Source organism: Passer domesticus, chromosome 5 (genome assembly GCF_036417665.1).
Source record: "Passer domesticus isolate bPasDom1 chromosome 5, bPasDom1.hap1, whole genome shotgun sequence".
Classification (NCBI taxonomy): Eukaryota; Metazoa; Chordata; class Aves; order Passeriformes; family Passeridae; genus Passer; species Passer domesticus.
The window spans coordinates 51,184,019-51,202,073 of record NC_087478.1 but is presented as its reverse complement, the minus strand read 5'-3'; the positions used below and the strand labels follow the sequence as shown (position 1 = coordinate 51,202,073).

The following is an 18,055-nucleotide window of genomic DNA, read 5'->3' as shown; positions in this document are numbered from 1 at the left end:
AGATTGGAGCATCCTTCTGGAAGTGTATGGACAAAAGTGTATTTCAAAAGAGTCATTCATCTTAAAAACATTTTGGCATCAGTTAAACTATAGAATAAATAAACGTCAAGCATGCATTACATGTTTGCCCTTGGATCTGCTTGTTACCACCATTACACCACCACTCCATCAGCTTTTTTTGATTCCCAGCACCCCCTCTTGCCCCCAGCCAGGATGGGGGTTGTCAGAGTTCAAGTTAAACATTTCAGCAGAACTGGACAGTGTTTAGTCTTCAGAGTCAATAATGTGATTTGATTTGAAGTTCATGCTTAACACGTGGTCTCTCTTCTCCTTTCATGTTTGTAGTGGACATCAGTTGAAATCAGTACATATCCCTGCAAGGAGAAGAACAATTATGGACATACTATGAATTAAAATGAACATGTTATTTCGGGGTTTCTTAATTTCAAATTGATCCTGTTGTTTAAGGTCCAAAAATCTACTGAGAAGAGCTGAGTCTTGGAAGTAACAAGTTTTATTCAACTCTGTCCGTTGAACTTTACAAAAGGGCTCCATCTTTCCCTGGGTGCTATCCCTTTGCACCATGTTAGTGACAGAAGGAATCTAAAGATCATACAGCCTACTCAGGAAGGTTCATCTGAGCCTTGAGGCAATTAGGCAAGCATCACAAGAGATTACCTAATTTGTGCCACTTAAGAATTAGCCATTTAATCTAAACTTGTCCTTAAAGCTTCCCCCACTACCAGCACATACAGAGCAATGAGCCTGCAGAGAGCAGTTCATCACAGCCACAGAACCACAGAACCACAGAATGGGTGGGGCTGGAAGTGACCTTAAAGACCATCCAGTTCTACCCCCCTGCCATGGGCAGGGACACCTTCCACTAGGTCAGGTAGCTCAAAGCACCATCCAGCCTGTCTATGAAAAGTAAGAATTGTTTTTCTTCCTGTTGACCATAGTCATCAGACTGGGACTGGAAGTTGAAATTCTAAACTCTAGCCTTTAAATGGGAATCTCATTCACTTTGGTAGGGCATAGCAATTCTGTGTTGTCTCTCATTTCTTGTTACTGATGAGAAGACTGGTTAGGGAATGTGAGGGGGGAATGGGCACCACAGAATCACTAAAATCCTTCATTCACAATTAGTCTATAAGACTGTTGGCAATGAATGGCACTGAGAGCAATCTCTGAGCAATTATATTTTGTAGGGAACCAGGTACGTGGGAGGCAAAGAACAATTAAAAACAACTTTTGTATTTCCTTTCCTGAGTTGTGTTTTGTGCTTAACAGCTAAAAAAGATTTAGGAGTCTCTGCAAAGAAAAACTTTGAAAAAACTGAAAATAACTTTGAGAAGTTGGTAAACAAGTGGACAAATGCAGAAGGCTTACTCATTTTCTGGGCATTCATTTGTCAGCAACGCCCTTGTATTGACAGATAACCTAGCAACATTCTGTATGCTCAAACTAAGGGCTAGTTTTGGAGAAGGATAATCAGAAGGCAAAAAAAAAAATTCTGAGAGCTCATTAGCTACTTTTGGCTACTAGCCTCAGTCATTATCACCAATTATTAACAAAATCTGGGCATCCTAGGTGCACAAAATTGAATTCTCCTCCCTCTCATATTCCAAGTATTCAACAAGACTGTGAGATAGCAATAACTCTAATTTGAAGTGATTGGCCAAACTTGAACAATATGTCAAACCCGTTTTTACACTGAATTCGAACTCACAAGGCTGAAAAAGTTGTACATTTGATCACTCCATAGTTATGTATTCAGTTCTAACTTTTCCTCTCAAAGAAAAATACATTTGTTTCTAATATAATTTTACCTTTATTAGAGATCTCATTTTAAACCCACTTTTACTGGTTAAGTAGCTCAAACACAGCAAATTTCTGGCACTATAGAAAGTGAATAAATGCCTTGGGGAAAAAAAAAGGAAAAAGAGAGATAACCTTTCATAAAGGAAAATCTTCCATAAGTATCAAAATCTCACCTGTACAATTGTAATGTGAGGTCTTGTGAAGGTAACATTAGCCAGATTGGGAAGAGGGAATCCTTTTGACAGTTTAGCTTAAAAAAAAAGACAAACGATGATTTAGTTATGCATTAGAAAGAATAAACACCTGCCCTTCAACAACACTGTTTACCCAGAGACTTGTAGGTCATTTATAACAATTAGATTCTTAGTCTTCACAAACAAGCCTGGGAGGTTGCTAAGATGCTCATTTAGCAATGGGAAAAAAGAATTACAAGTGCTTCTCCCTTGGCAGAGCGTTGCAGCCAAACCAAGGATTTCATGTTCAACACATTACATACTGAGTGATTTGTCCCTAATGATCCCTGAGGGATAATTAATACAGTTCTACCATTAGGACCTGTTCCCATTAGTATCCATTAGCTAAAGAAGGTGATGTTCATCCCAGTATAGAGGGCTGACAAAAAGCTGTATCTCCTTCCAGGGCCTTAAATAAGATTTATGAGAGGCAAAATCTCTGTTCTGGTCTAATAAAAAGGAATACATTTCACATATAGTGGCCTCAGGCAGGTGTGCAGATGAGAGAGATTTTGCTTTTCTCCCTGATGCATCAGGACCACCTAGACTGAGATGAAGGCAGATGAATTTTTACTTTCCTGGTAATGTTTGCCCTTTTTGCAGAACAGTGATAGGGAGCACTTGCACCCCTACAATCTTTGCCTTCCACTGCTTACTGGTTGATGGTCATTTTCTACTCCAAGTTAATGGGAGCTGACAACTTAATCAGAAAGTCAGTAGAATTTCCTAGAATAACCCATTCTGATGGAAGCTTTTTAGCTGATGCTTTGAAATGCAGCCTTACCATTAGCTGATGGAATTACTTCAGTCTGTAAAATGTAAGATAGAATGTTCTCCAGAAGCAAGACCTGCCACAGACAAGAAAACTGAGTTAGCCACCATTTCTTGATGGTGGTAGAGCTGTCGTGTCCTAATCCTGGGCACAGTTAGTCAACTTCCAGTTCTCTTTTGGCCTCAAAGGGTCATAAGACCAAGTGAATGGTCTTAAGGTTTTGGAATGATGCAAAGGAAGTGAGATGCAAAATGCAAATGTATTTCATTATGCTTGGTCAACATTTTAATTTAACAGTCTATTTGCTTTATTTGTAAGATAATTTATCACCACTAGCAAAGCAGGACCAGAACAGATTTAATCCTTTCTCCTCAGCTACTCGGAACTGATTGATTATATTGAGAATGAAATGACTCTGTAGGGGCAGAGTTTTCCCCTGCAAGGCTACAGCTGTACTATGTCAGGCATCTGAGGGTGATATCTTGACTCTCCCCCCTTGCCAGAATTCTGAGCACCTTGATGAGCACCCACGGAGTGCCTGTGCCTCAGCCATCCCTGTGACCATTGGATGGCGCTCTGCCGCTACAGGTCAGCTCTGCTCCGTTTCACCCTGATGATTTGAGAGATCTCTTCTTACTGCAGCTGGGGCAACTACAGAATGTCTCATTTGCACAGCACTAGCTTGCCCCAAAGAGTTTACTTTTAAGTCCAGAACAAAGAGGTGGTTACCAGAAGACAGGAAGAGAGTCACTTGGGAATGAAGCCAAATGATTTAGAAATACTGATTATTTCTAAATTTAGCTGCTTACTCTTTAGTGTTGATATCACTGATATTCTTAGTTTGCATTTCCTATATGCTTCACCTAGCCACTTACCTCAAAAGTGCCAACATTGGAGTGGGCTAGGGAGAACTGGATCCTGAGGAAAAGAAGTGCAACAAGGTGAGTCACTAAGAAAGGATAAACACAGTTATTCTAATCATGTGCAGTCATGCTGTAGAGCTCCAGGCCTTAAGAAGCATCTGTACAGAGATTTTTTTTTAAGTACTTACACACTGCATACTGCTATGGTTTTCTTGGAGCATTGCTGAGCATCCATGCAAGAGTGTGCTAGAAGGGCTGCAGCCAACAATTTGAGTGTGCTTCTCCCTCTGTGCTGTTCTGTAAATCCTACTGACAATTGATTTTGCCAAGGACTTGTAGGGTATCAGGTATTTTCCAAAGATTTTGGTACATCTGCATAATGCTTTCTTGTGAGTCTTACCAGGAAGGAAGGATCTGTTCATTGTGTGGTGCTGCTGCTACTGCTGGCTTTGTTGCTACTGCCTGCTTCCAAATTGAAATACTTATTCCCTAAGTCACTCTTGTAACCAACAAAATATTTCCTCAGCACCAATACCTGAATTATCAAGGCCAGCTTCCAGCACGCTCTAGATTTTCCTCTTTGAAAATTACTGCAGAAAATGCTAACAGCACTATCCTCCTTAAATTCCTAACATCCCTCTGCCCTGATGAACTCTGCATGTTCTCAACCCTGTGTCTTTCTTAGGGACTTTTATGAAATTGGAGTCCCAATTCCAGTTGTGAGGTCTGATATACAGAGCTTCTTCTCCATGAAATGTGACATACTAGATGTGTAAATGGCCTAGCCTCTGGTTTCCAGCTTTCTGAGCCTTCCAAGTTGCAGCACTACAGCTGGTGAATGTCTGCTATAAGAATATCTGCATAGGGGACCTGCAGGGGCCCAGGTTCTTTACTGTGCCCTGGACTGCTCTGACATTCTTTAGGGGCACAGGTTGTCTAGAAAGCCATGGCATCTTGCCAGCTGCAAAGTGATAAGGGAAACTCTCAGATAATTTATGGTCATCAAAACTGCCCTGTATGCTTAGTTTATCTAGCTCAGAGGGGAGAGTAGATGTAAAAAGAAGGGAAGTCTAGTGAGACAACTTCCCTGCAGCAGTCCACTGGTGGGAGCCCCCTTGGCGCCATTGCACTTGTCAGAGAGAAGCTTCCTGCCTCCTCTAAACTGTACAAGTGCTGCTACATTAAGACAATCTAATGCAGGTGAATTTACCAGCAAAACATATTTACAGTTATCTGATCATATGTCTAAACTACTAATGTTGGGATTGCTAACATTGTTTTCCAAAGGAAATCTTTTTCATCCCAGGTTGGATTACCTGTTCAAACATAGTGAGCCCACCATTTTCTGATCAAATATATTCAGAGAAATGCTGGTGTTGGCTGCCTGCAGAATAAAGAAACCATGGATTACCAAACATAAAACCCCCAGGATCCTTCCTGTGAATTAGTCACAAATACATAAATACCATCTTTCCAGTTATGCCTGGAAGCTGTTTTAGGTACATGCAGCTTTCTCATTGTAAGGCTGCACACAGTAAATGTCTGTTTATTTGAATGGCACTGACAAGAGCTGAAATGGAGGTAATGAGATGTCATTAATCAAAGCCGTGAATGAGATGCCAAGAGGCATGACTCACACTTGCAGAACTGTCATTCCAGAGAATAAAACCTTGCTTAATCAGAGCCACTATATGTTGGGATTTTTGTCCATCTGTAGGAAAATATTCTTTGCAATAGAAATGTCCTATGGATTAGTTGAGGTCAGGCCTACACCTGTGACTAACGGGAATCTGCATGCTTAAGTACTAGAAATTGGGCATTTTCTTTGTTTCTTGTACAGAGTTTTAAAAGAAGGAAGGAACAAACATATTTAACCTTGAGTTAAATGTCACCTTGTTTGTTGTACTTACTATGTTCAGTGTGAACAGAGACCGGGTGGTTGAGTCTGGCAGAATGGCCAACACCTCCACAGAGCCCTGAATCTCTACTGTGAAGGAATCCTGCTGTAAGCTGATGATAGGGATTTCAGTAGACATTAGCTTCAACATCACTGGGTAGGGTGTAATTGAATATTTAGCTACCTGTATTCAAAGACAAAAAAAAAAAAAGAAAAGAAAAACCATTTTTCTTATATAATGGATCAAAATACTACATTTTCTCACTTTTAAAGCAATAATTTTAAAGCATTTCCTTATGTTGAAGTTAAGGACAGCTGTTAACATAAGATTCTTTCAGGTAAGCAGGAAATAAAGGTTTTCTGTGGTGCTAAATTAACAGTATTGGCCACTCAGGAATGCAGTGAAAAGTTCCTTCCACTTGAGGAATACGAATTTTTCCATATTATTTCAAGATAAATTGAAAACTTGATTGTGAACAGAGGAGATAAATGCCTGAATGTGGTATTTTGTCACACAATAAAAGAGCTCAGGAGTCATTCACTTTGAAATTCACCCATCTCAGGAGATGGGTTCCTCCTCTGGACTGTCCTCAGAGGAGCCTCACTTTGTGAGCCTATTCACTCTTTAGGCAATAGCAAAGTTCAATCTTCGAAACAGAGGGGGTAGAATATTTGCAACAATGCTCATGGCATTTTATGGAGAACATCATACATGCCTACCCTTGGAGAATTGTTATATTTCTGAGGAAGGAACTTAACAACATCTGGGAAGCAAACAAGAATGTGAAGTACTTTGAACTATTAGTCTGATTTCACCCATCCTCAGCATTTATAGCCTCGGGGTTCTTCTGCTCATTTTTGGTTTCTCATCCTGTCTCAGAAGGCTGGTAGAAACCATGCATGCTTATATTCTCTGTCCTGTTATATTCATCTCCTTCACCTAGAATAAATGGAAATCCTGTGCATCTGCCTTGTCTGTTCCATAGGATGTAATGTTTCCTGTCCATCTGTTAGCTCATTTTCCTGCACATGGTCCCTTCCCAGGTTTTCTGCTCATCAGTCACAGGCCAGCAGCAAAGTAAAGAGAATTATGCAGGTTTGGGGGGGAGAAAGGCGATTTCTCTGAGCTGAGACTGCTCTTGGATGTCTCTCAAAGCAGGACTCATGACTAGAAGCTTTTTCCTGCATGGAGCTGGTTTTAGGTAGGAACAGCTGTGGCTTGGGCCTGGTGCCCAGAGAAAAGATTGATGTGCAAGGTTATGGGCCAAGATTATGTTTGGTAATAGTGCAAGGCATTCAACTCATCATGGGGCGGGAAGTGACAAGGCCCATCTGCTCTGCTGTTACAAGGCACACGTGTGCCTGCTTCTCCAGTGCAGGAGCCCTGCTGGCCCTATAAGCCTTTGGGTTTCACCAGCAGTGAGGTGTCTTGACACCCACACTGCGTGGCTTCCCTGAGACTTTATGAAAGTAACGATACTCACCTCAGGGATGATACTGCTAAATATCTCTGTGTTTATATTAAAATAGCTGCAAGTCTGAAGGAAAAAATACAAGAGAAAACAAATGAGTTACCAGATTTGACCTTCATGGTCAGCTTTTCTCTAAATGCATTATTACAGTAATTTCAATTAATCTTTGATTTTGTTCCTCTCAGAATTATTCCTAAGAGACTCAGTATACTTAAAGCAGCTTCCCAATAACACATGCCAAAATAATCCCTCAGAAAGCAAATTCTTAACATCATTATAGTTTGGGCTGCAGTCTATAGGTTTTGGGACTTACTGAACCTCCTGCAGTTGGGCTAGCCAAGTCAGGCAGCCGTCAAGCCACAGATGCTGTGCTTTGACATATGCTTTGCTTACAAGGCCCCTGATGTACTTTCATTCTAAGAAGATGCCTTGAAAAGCAACCACTGAGGCTGCAAAATTCTCCAGAGCTGATCCCTTGTCCCTGCTGTGCCTCAGGTTTACAAACCCCTTATTTTTTGTAACAACGTTGGCAGTATTTGGTTCTTGGCTCAGTGGAACTTGGCATGCCTGGCTGTGGCCTGAGGCATCTATATAGAGCATAAGTAAAAGACAATAACAATACGCTAGTATTTATAATCTACTGTCTCAGGACTCTACAGACCAACTGAGAGCTTTATACAGCCACATATTGACATCTGGCAGGTCAAAGCCCTGACTGAGCCACTCTGAGCCCATTCCTCTGCGTCCTGCTCACCTCCTCTCCAATGGTCATGTTGAAGGCCCCTGCAGTGTAGTAAGCAAATGAGGAGGTCTGAAAGAAATACTCAGAGAAGGCAAGGTACAGCATGGAGTCCCTTTGGTCTGGGATTGTGAAGGAAGCTGCCACGTAGGGAGAGTCAGTGTAGTTTCCAGCTGGGAAGACTATGCCCTAAAAGTTATTGTCAGAGATAAAAAAACAGAGTCAAACTATTAACTTTACCATGACTGCAGACAAGGAATGCTACTTTCTTTGACTTTGCCATGGCTATTCATCTGGTGTATAAATGAGCATGCAGGCTTTGCAGTACACCCTGAAGGCTTGGTGCTTTCAAGCAGGTGGTGAAGGTAAGTTTCAGCATTTGGACATCTTCACAGATGAGGCCCAAGATCTGTCTTTTGCAATACTGGTCACCAAGGACAGTCTGCCACCTCAGATCACCCTCTAAATTAAAGGTCTAAATATCGCATGAAGAACATGACTAGTCGTCCTCCTTTTTGAAAAGCCTTACTTTCTCCTTTCCTCATCTCCAGGAATTTAAATCTGAGAACTGCTGCTTATTACCCATCATATTGGCCAAGCCTTGCAGATCTAATACTTCCAAATGCATACAGAAGAAACAAAAAAGTAAATCAATAAACTGATTGAAAGTGATGAAGACATTTAAAGTTTGAAGTTTTTATGTCCATTTTATTAGTTCTGTTTCTAATCTCAAATGTATTTTTTCTGTCTTTATTTTCTCATCTAGTTCCTGTTTTAAAGACTATCAAAATGCTTATAAAGTGCTGAATCACAGTAGGTGACCTCTCCATTCAGTCCTCACTTGCTGGAATTACCAGTCTTTGTATACTTCCCCACATATGTGGAAGAGTAGCTCTTGGAACAGCCATGATTTTACATCTTTAGCCTGACTTAAGTCCCTGCTTAAAATCTAGCTGCTGCAATGCTTAGAAGAGTTTGACAGAAACTGCAGAGCTGGTATGCGGAGACCAGTATCTACCACACAAGCAGATACTAACTTTCTGTCCCTTTTTGTTTCCCCCTCTCTTATTTCCCTGTTGTCCTTTTTTAAATACTTAATTTATAGGATCTTTGTGACAGGACTGTCTTTTCATTTGGCCTTTGTAGAGCACCAAGAACAAGGCAGCTTAAACTTAATTAAGGATCGCAGATACTATAATAATGACAACTACCCTCAATCAAATCACCTTATACAGAATGACAATGAAGTCATTTCAGAATCAAGAACTAGTCAGATTTTAGTTTCAGTACATAAGGACTGAAGTACATACATTTCCTTAATTTGAAATAAACTTTCAAGTCTACAGACTCAGCAGCATTCCTTGGGCTCCCATGCTTTTGAAAGGGTCTTCTGCCTTCCCATTCAAAAAGCTAGGGGCTTAATTCTTGCTCTGATAGTCTTGCTGTTTCTTCTCCTCTCTCATCTGACAGCAGACACATCTAGTTAGTCCCATGTGTAGAAATATTACCCTGACTGACTGAACAATGAAGTGCCAGCTATTAATCAACAGTGAGAGAAAGATGAGGTTTAATAACTCTTTTTCTTTCCTTTCTCTTTCCTTCTATCTTGCTTAGTCTTTAACTGCACTCTATTTTTTACAACCAGTTCAAGAGCAGTTTAAAGAAAAGGATGTGGCTTTTAAATAATTCATCATGCAACAGCATTGTTACAAATTATTACTGTAACAAATGCAATAATGCTTTGAAATGTCTGTCTTCTCAAATGGTGAGCCTTTACGTTCAGAGCAACAATCATGGTCATATTAGAAAGTGTCTCACGGAATAATGGAACCCTCAGCAATGTAGGCAAACAGCACTACAGGCAGCTACCTTTATGTCCAGGTCAATGAATGGCTGGAATACTGCTGGCAAGCCACTTAAGGAGTAGTCTATTTCAGCCAAATCATCAATCTGCATTACAGCTGTAAGAATAGTAGATAAGACACAGAAAATGACAAAAACCACAGAAATAATTTTATGTACACATAATTACAATTACATAATTTTATGCATACTTAAAACTAAGCCAGTTTCTGAAAGAGAATGACACAAATTGTTCCAGAGAGTCGGGAAAAACACAACCAGGGACCTCCTAATATGCATTGTGACTTAAGATTTGATGTTTCTACTGAGACTTTCTGTAAACCACCTTCTCTAGTCTGTCTGTTGTTTTCTCATTGTGGAAAGTAAGTTTGGTCTACCCAAAAAAGGAGATGGCCATATAAATGCCTCAGGACATAAGGAGGTGTTGGAATTTCTTGTCAAGCAGTTTTAAGAGCATCCCAAGTATCTGTAACTTGCAAGTACTTCCCAGAAGGAGGGTGCCTGATCTGCTTAGATACCTGTGTTTGGCACATGGTGTCTGACCAACACTTCGGATATCTTACATGCCTGCAAATCTAATGCAAAGTGGTTCAAGTGAGAAGGTTTCTTCAAAGGAACTTTTTCATTTTGTCTCTGGCAAGTCTGATAAATAGGCAAGTAAAACTTAATTTCCAGTCAGGCTAGGAGAACAGGCTTCAGCTTGTAAAGTACTGTGTGTGCAGGAGGACTTGGAGCATGGTAAAGGAAAACTGCCTCAGCATCAGTACTGTGTGGCCTCTAAGTGGCATTTCTCACAACAGAAGTGCACACTGCCACACTTGCAAGTTGAGAATTGTTACCAAGTCCTTGGCTCTTAGAAACACATATTTATTGCTCAAGTAGCCCAGCCTTTAGTTAACTGTGGTTTTGTATGCAAGGGAGCAGATGGAGCAGAGGGACTGATACCACTCCTGGAGGCATTGCTAAGCAGCTGCTGTTAAGGAAGGGGCAGAATTTCACTGATCAGAAGAGAGAAAACAGAAGGACAAGGTACCACTGGTGACTCACCATTCGGTGATTGCAGGTCTCCATCTATCAACTGGATCCCAGCTCTGATATTGGGACATGACTACCATAAAAACACACTCAAGTTATGGCCTGATTAGCATGCATGTATAACCACTCTTACATGTGTGCTAGCAGATCTTTCTGCTGCATGACACACATTGCAGCATTTGTTTATCCAAACACCTAACCTGGCTTCTCTTCAGCTAACTGGATTTCCAAGGTTTGTGCTTGGAGCAATGCAAGCGTGTTGTATGTCAGAGCTGCAAAAAAGAGGGAAGTTTCCAGAGACAGCCTGGTGGGGGTGACAAAACCACAGCCTTAAATAGTGCGAGGACAGATCTCATACCGGTGTCACAGGAGAGATCTCAGAATCCTGGAATAATTTAGGTTGGGAAAGACCCTTAAGATCAGCGAGTCCAACTGCAAATCCCTGGACAGAATGACAGCCATCTCAAGCTCTGTTTCCTCTCAGTGACCCTGGGCAGGCTGTCACCAGAACTACTCACCCCCTGGCTACAATGAAGTTGAAATGTCATACTATCAGTTGGTATACTATAATTTCTCTATGTGTTGTCCAGTATATGTTTTGTCTGCCAAGCATAAAAATGACCCAAGCCTCAGGATTCCTGTAGGTACACAGGCAGGGATTATTCTGCATTGGAAGGAAAAATAACTACATTTTCCATCCCTATTGCTGCCTTGGTTGAACATAGCTGTGTCAGTATCTTGGCTATGAACCTGTCACTTTATCTGGAATAATTTCTGGCTGGCAAAATGATGACTGTGCTGATCAGACCAGAATAGAACTATTACAGGATAATTTTTCTAATTCTTCCTTTGCCAAATTCACAGCACTGACTTGTGAATGCTGTCCTCCTTACACCCCTCCCCTACACAATGTGAAAGGCTTACATTAGTGACCAAGCTCCTGTGAATGGGTTTCTTCAGATACTTGATAAAGAAGTTATGCAGGAAGCTAGAGGGAAGGAAGAATGCAATTAATGGGTCAAGTACTATGGTCATTAAGAGGAAATCATATCTCTGCAGAACATGAATTTAATGGCTTCTTAGTGTGATATTCTAGTACACATGGGAGCTTTTTGAAATGTAAAAACTGTCAGAGAGCTGCCATTTAAAAGATGAGAATTTCAGCACTATGCATCTCAGCCTGGGTTAATTAATATTTATAAAAATTTATTTATTCAGAGGACCACCATCTTATATGTACAAAATAGCCTATGCACTAGGAACTTCCAAAACAAGTAAAAATAAACAAACAAAACCAACCCCCCAAACAGGTGACAAGAGTGGTATTGAGAAAGTGAGAGAAATACAAGAAAAGAATGAGATATTGTTTCATGGGGCAGTATCCAGAGGCTTAGCAGACAGTCTGGTTCTGTTCAATTTTGATAGCACTGTGAGTAGGAAGAGTGAAGCACAGTACAACCTTGTAACTTCTACCTAGAGTTGAAGATTAGAGCAGAAGTTTGAAAGTGCTGAAGAAGAACAAGGGGTTATTTAATTCCATCTTTATCTTCTACTGCGTGTAAATACAAGGACAAATATCTATGTTGGCCATTTTAATAATGTACTGGGGCCCCAGTTCTCACTGCCTTATGATGCCTAAAAGCAGTTCTGTGTGCCCTAATTTGTAAAGCTGTCTCTGTGCCATTCATTGACAGTCATTTTGTGAGAGTGTTTATGCAGATCTCTTCCACTTACCCAGTTTTCCCATTCAGCTTGATATCTACATCTCCAGAAGTTGTTTGGCAGCTGGTGAGGGCTATTGAAGTGGGGCCTGCGTTGTCCAGGGGCGTTGAAAAGATTGCGGTAACAAACACTTTTGAAATGTGCACTGTGCCTCTTCCACCGTCTTTGCTGCATCAAGTGAAAATAAATAAAAACTGAAAAAAAAACCCACCTCTTTACTACAGAATTACCTGGTGATGTGGACTCATGGCTGGTCCTGGTCACTGCCACTATGCTTTGCTTGCCTGTGTCGGTGCTTGGCAGTGAGGGCACTGTGACTCCGGCTGTGTCACCCCTCTCAGCTCCCAGGTCCCTTCCCCCTGCGTGCAGCCCTGCTGGCCCTGGCAGAAGTGCAGATTAGAGACTGCTGTAATTCAGCCAGTTTAGCAATATAGGTAATGAGGGGAAGAGGAATTTCTTTCCTCTGAAACAGCCTGGGACTAGGAAGGTGAGGAGACTGCTCTATATTGCCATTTGCTCCTCCATTTTCCACCAGCTTTTGAACTGTATCTGTTCTTGGTGGCATAACAGAGGGTTTCTAATAGTGTGACTGCACTATGAGGGTTTATTATACTGGACTGTGATCCACCACACTACAGTTCTTCTGTCATTAGCTGGCAGGCTGGACAATGACAGCATTCAGCTAGAGCAGCAGTCCTGTGCTATTTGCAGCAGTGCTTCTCAGCCATGGGCTCTTTATCAGTGCTGATGTCTGAGGGTGCAGGGGCTGTGTCCCACCAGCAGACCTGTCAGAAGCACCAGTCTGTGCTTCTGGGTTACTGCTGCCAGCTGATAAAAAGCACCTTTAAAGAGGTCACAAAAATAACATAATATGAAAATTTGCATTTTCATATTATCCATCAAGAAAAAAAAAACCCAAAACATGCAAAGCTGTACATACAACATCCAGGTCCTTATGTTCCAGTTCATATCGATGGTTAGAGAAGCGTTTCCAATCACCAGTTTTATCCCAGACCCTGGAAGGAGGGAGATGGAAGCACTGGGTAATTCAACAGCAGTAACATGTATCCTAGAGCATGAGAGAGAAAAGGGAGAGAAGAGATTTTTTAAAAATTTATTTAATAAGTCAAAATGAACAAAAAACAAGACTCAAATTTCAGCCAAACACAATTTTCCCCCAGAGAGAATACTTACCTTGATATGTTGTATTTGACATTACCAAGCCCAAATTTCTCATGGCCAGTCAAATCAGGGAAATGCTCCTTCTCCATATTCTGCTTCAGGATTTCCAGCCCAACCTCCTTGGCTACAGGAAAACAATGATCAGTTCGGTTGCCTTTGATAGCGCCTGGGAGTTTAGTTGTGTGTTTCTGGCTTAGGACATGTGACAGACACAGAATCAGCAAGAAGTTGGTATCTCACTTGAGACATGGCAGTGCTATTTCAGGTCTCACTCCAAGTCATGGCAAGAGCTGAACTAACTGATTCAATATCTGAGGTCAGATGAACCTTGATATGATGGACAATACTGACTCTGCTCTATTGTGCTCTTAAACTTTCCTTGATAGCCCCCACGGGGTAATTTACTGCCCTCTTTCCTTTGTCATATCGGTATTCAAGGCAATGCCACGAGCAGCTCTTGATGAGAACATCACACATACCATACTCCAGCCCTTTCTGGGTGATCCTCACTTTGAGTCCAGGACTGGCACTCAGTTGTCCACTAAGCAAACTTAAGAGGAGGAGGGAACAGCAAATCTTCAGCATCTTCATTTTTTACAGGACCTGTTAATAAATATTTACAATGATAGCAGAAATTCATGCTGTGTCACTTGGTGGTTGTACTCCCTTCTGCTCTACCCTGGACACCAGCTTTCCCTCCAGAATGAAGAAAGTGGAAAGCCCAGCAACCCTGGCAGAGAACACCCACTCTCCACAGACTTACAAAAAGTGAGTTCTGTGGGGTAGAGGAGAAAAGCCAGCCTATTCACTGCCATAGAGACTGGGGAAAATGCTTGGGATGCATCCACCTGGGCAAACATTGAACTCTTGGGCTGTAATTTGGTGGCTCTACAGGATTCACCACAGGTGAATGAGTGAAGCCAATGCCCATCCCAGGGGCTTCTGTGACATGATTTAAACCAAGATAGAGCTATCTGCATAAATCACTGACTGCATGTAGTGTGAAATTCAGGTCTTGCTTTCAGCAAGGTTTCCCAGGGAAAAATGAGAGAAACCACCCTGATGGAGAATTTTTAAACAAAACTGGACAAAATCAGAGACTGTTTTTAATTTTTTCCCCCAGAGCTGGGAACAGCCTTCTATGGAGTTATTTGTCATCTGGGACTGACCTGGCAAACAGGTCACATTATTATGGTTTTCCTCATTTCCAGCTACTGCACTGGATTATAAACAGCTGAAAGCAGAGGAGAGTGTCTTTTCTAGCATTACTTTTACAGATAAAATTTCTTTAGTTACCACAGGGCTATTGAAGAGCTGAAATTAAACCATCTATAAGCAGACAATTGCCTCTTCGCTAATACCTGAAAAATTGTTTTGAAATTGCTGCATCTTTCACTAGCTGCTTCATTACCAGAGGTAACAATATATCTCAAATGACTAGAATATTTTCAGTCATGATCACAATATAAGCAATCTCCAAAATTATGAGAGAATATTGACTTAATTTTTTAACAGTTTCAAACAATCCTGCAGAACATCTTTGCCTTTTAGTATAACTAGTATTTTCTTTTTGAATTTTAACTAACAAATATTGAGAGATGAAAGAAACACACTTCATATGTAGAACAAAAACAAAGGAAGGAAATGTGGTTTTGGCACATGCATAGTTCTCATACTTTAAAATCTCAAAATTTAACCAGATTTAGCTACATCTATCACTTCCCAACAAAGCCACTCCTTGACAAAGCATAATCACCATGTATTTGTTTCCATACCTCTCCTCTGAAGGCTGAAGACAAGACCTTTGCTGTAGCAGACCACAGGGCTGAGGATGTTGCAGGGAAGACCTTCTGCAGCCATGAGCCCATCATTTAAAGGAAAGAGCTCTGGGCTTGAAGAGAGACAATTGCTATCACCTTCAGTGGTATCACCCAGGGAGTGGCCTCTGATAACCACATCCCAAGCTATTTTGGATCTCCCAGGTAAAATGTGTTAAATTTCATTTAGGGATAAGCAGAGGACAATATAAACTGTAGGCTGGGGGTGCTCAGGTGCCAGAACACAGAGTTTGGGGTGGCATGCTGCCTTTGTGGCAGATGGTTTCAGCACTGGTTTTTCAGACGAGGAGGAAACCCCAGTGAGAATTCCCACAGGACAGATATTCATAGCCATGTTTGTACTGTCAAATAAGTAAATTAATGTGCCATTGGTATGAAAAACAGATGGAAAACAAGTCCCATCTGTCTGAAATTGCTCAGGATACAGGAAACCATAAACAACATAGTATTTTTATTATGACACACATATATATAAATGCACACAGACACCACGGTGTATATATATCTGGTACAAATATATAGTATTAAGTCCTTGCAGTCAATATTTTCTATTTCTTCTGTTTTCTTATCCAGTTAACCAGTACTTCAGCTAACCAGCACTACTTGGCTTGTCAAGGAGGTGATTTAATCAATTATATTGCAAGTAACAAGCAAATGCCCCCAGGCATGGGGCACTTTGCTGGAAAACCTGAGTCACTTAATTGTGCAATCCATGAATAGAAAAGGTAGAGACACTTGTCACCGCAGGGAGTCACATGCATAATAATTTCATTATTTGTATCTCTGGCAACTGATGATGAATATAACTCACACCCTCAGTTACATAAACTTCTATACATTTTCTGATATCAGTGAGCGACACCAATCTAATTTCTTTCCATTTCTTTGGAGTTCTTCTTGTATTCTTTTTCTAGTCACTCTTCACCTACCAAAGAACACAAAGAATTGAAAGCCCTGCTATGACTTACTGTTATTTGGTTTCAGGATGCCTTTTTTATAGTATTCTATCAGCCAGCTGGATAAATAAACTGATTCAGCTCAAACTATGCAAGCCACGTTTCTATCCTGAACTGAACTTTCTGCAGTGTGACTTTTGTAGAATAGTTTTCCTTTCCAAACACTTTTAATGTCTCCTAGTTGAATGTCTCTGTTGACACTGATAAAAGAAAAAATACAGCTTCCATTTTACAGATATTAGAAGTATGGAATTATTTGAAGATTGATACCCTTGAGGAGCTGCAGCTACCCACAATCAAACAACTTCTATATGATACAGAGACCAAGGACAGCCTTGGCTGCAGGGAGCATGAGACTGTCAGGTTTCAGATCCTGGGAGAAGCAACAAGACAAAGAACAGAATTACAGCCATAGACTTCAGATGAGACCTGCTTGGCAGGATCTGTGGGAAGTTGCCCTGGAGAGCAGAGGCCCAGAAGAGCTGGCTAATCTTCAAGGGCAGCTGCCTCAGAGCATAAGAACTGCCATTAGAATGTTCAGACAGTTCAGCAACTGTGGCAGAAAGCCAGCATGGAGAACATGGAGCTCCTGAGTGAACCTAAACACAGAAAGGAAGCATGCAGAAGATAGAAACTGAGACCAGCTATTTGAAAAGAACACAAACATTTTGTTTGCACACATAAGAATGAAATCAGGAAAGCCATAGTTCAGTTGGAGCTGAAGGACAACATGAAAGGTTTCTGTAAGAACACTGACAGCAGAAGATGAATGTGGGCTTATTGCTCAGTATGATGGGGGACTAGTGACAAAAGACATAGAAAAGGCCACTTTTATTAGCAAGGCTTGTCCTCTGGACTGCACCAGCAGGTGCAGCCAAGGGGGCTGGAGAACATGAAGTACAAGGAGAGTCTGAGAGATAAGATCGTTCACCTTGGAGAAGAGAGGGCTGGAAAGGCCATTTTGTTACCTGCAAATTTTGCAGAGACTACAGAGAAAATGGAGCCAGACTCTTCTGGAAAGTGTGTAGTGAAAGTACAAAAGGCCACAGAACATACTGGAACATGGGAAATACTGATTAGATACTATGGAAAAAAATTTACTTTAAAGGTAGTTAAATAATGAAACAGATTGTCCTGAGAGATTGTGGAATCTTCATTCTTGGAGGGGTTCAAGACTCAACTGGACACCATGCTCAATAACCTCATCTAATTAGTCCTGTTTTGAGCCAGTGTCTGAACTAGATGCTATGATTCTATAATTAAATGACAATTCACTGAGATTTGTAGATTCATTCCCACTCTCAGTGTCCAGTTACAAAGGGACAAAGGATAAGGTCTCACTCCATACACAAAGTTTTGCTAACACTAATGGAGATAAATTGAATTATGCAAGAACTGGCCTTTAATATTAAGAAAATGTATTGTCTACAAATCTAGTGAAAAGAACCAGTCACTCCTTGTCATCAGGCTGCAGCAACTTTTCCAAAGCATCAATAATAATTAGCTACACTCACTGTACTTAAAAACAACAGGTTTGCTTTGTGAAAAATGCTTAAGAAATTTTTAGTAAAACATTAAAAATAGTGATGAAAAGCCATGCTTCTAATGTTATAGCATCTACTCTCTATAAGACAGCAGAAGGAAGACTACATTTTTCTCTTA

General features: G+C 40.9%; 1 protein-coding gene across 2 annotated transcripts; it reads right to left on the bottom strand.

Moving 5' to 3' along the window:
- Positions 1–25: 25 nt before the first annotated feature.
- LOC135300690 (BPI fold-containing family C protein-like) lies at positions 26–18,035 on the bottom strand. Of its 2 annotated transcripts, XM_064420401.1 has the most exons (16): positions 15,375–18,035; positions 14,079–14,202; positions 13,612–13,723; positions 13,358–13,486; positions 12,430–12,585; positions 11,620–11,683; positions 10,708–10,768; positions 9,667–9,758; positions 7,813–7,986; positions 7,071–7,124; positions 5,600–5,770; positions 5,006–5,073; positions 3,702–3,744; positions 2,839–2,902; positions 1,995–2,071; positions 26–374 (listed from the first exon to the last, which is right to left on the bottom strand). In XM_064420401.1, exons 2-16 carry the CDS (start codon positions 14,188–14,190, stop codon positions 309–311), a joined length of 1,443 nt encoding a protein of 480 aa, XP_064276471.1. In that variant the 5' UTR covers positions 14,191–14,202; positions 15,375–18,035; the 3' UTR covers positions 26–308. The 2 variants fall into 2 exon arrangements, with proteins under 2 accessions (XP_064276471.1, XP_064276473.1); XM_064420403.1 differs by lacking the exon at positions 15,375–18,035 and having other exon boundaries at positions 14,079–15,329.
- Between the last annotated feature and the right edge of the window lie 20 nt (positions 18,036–18,055).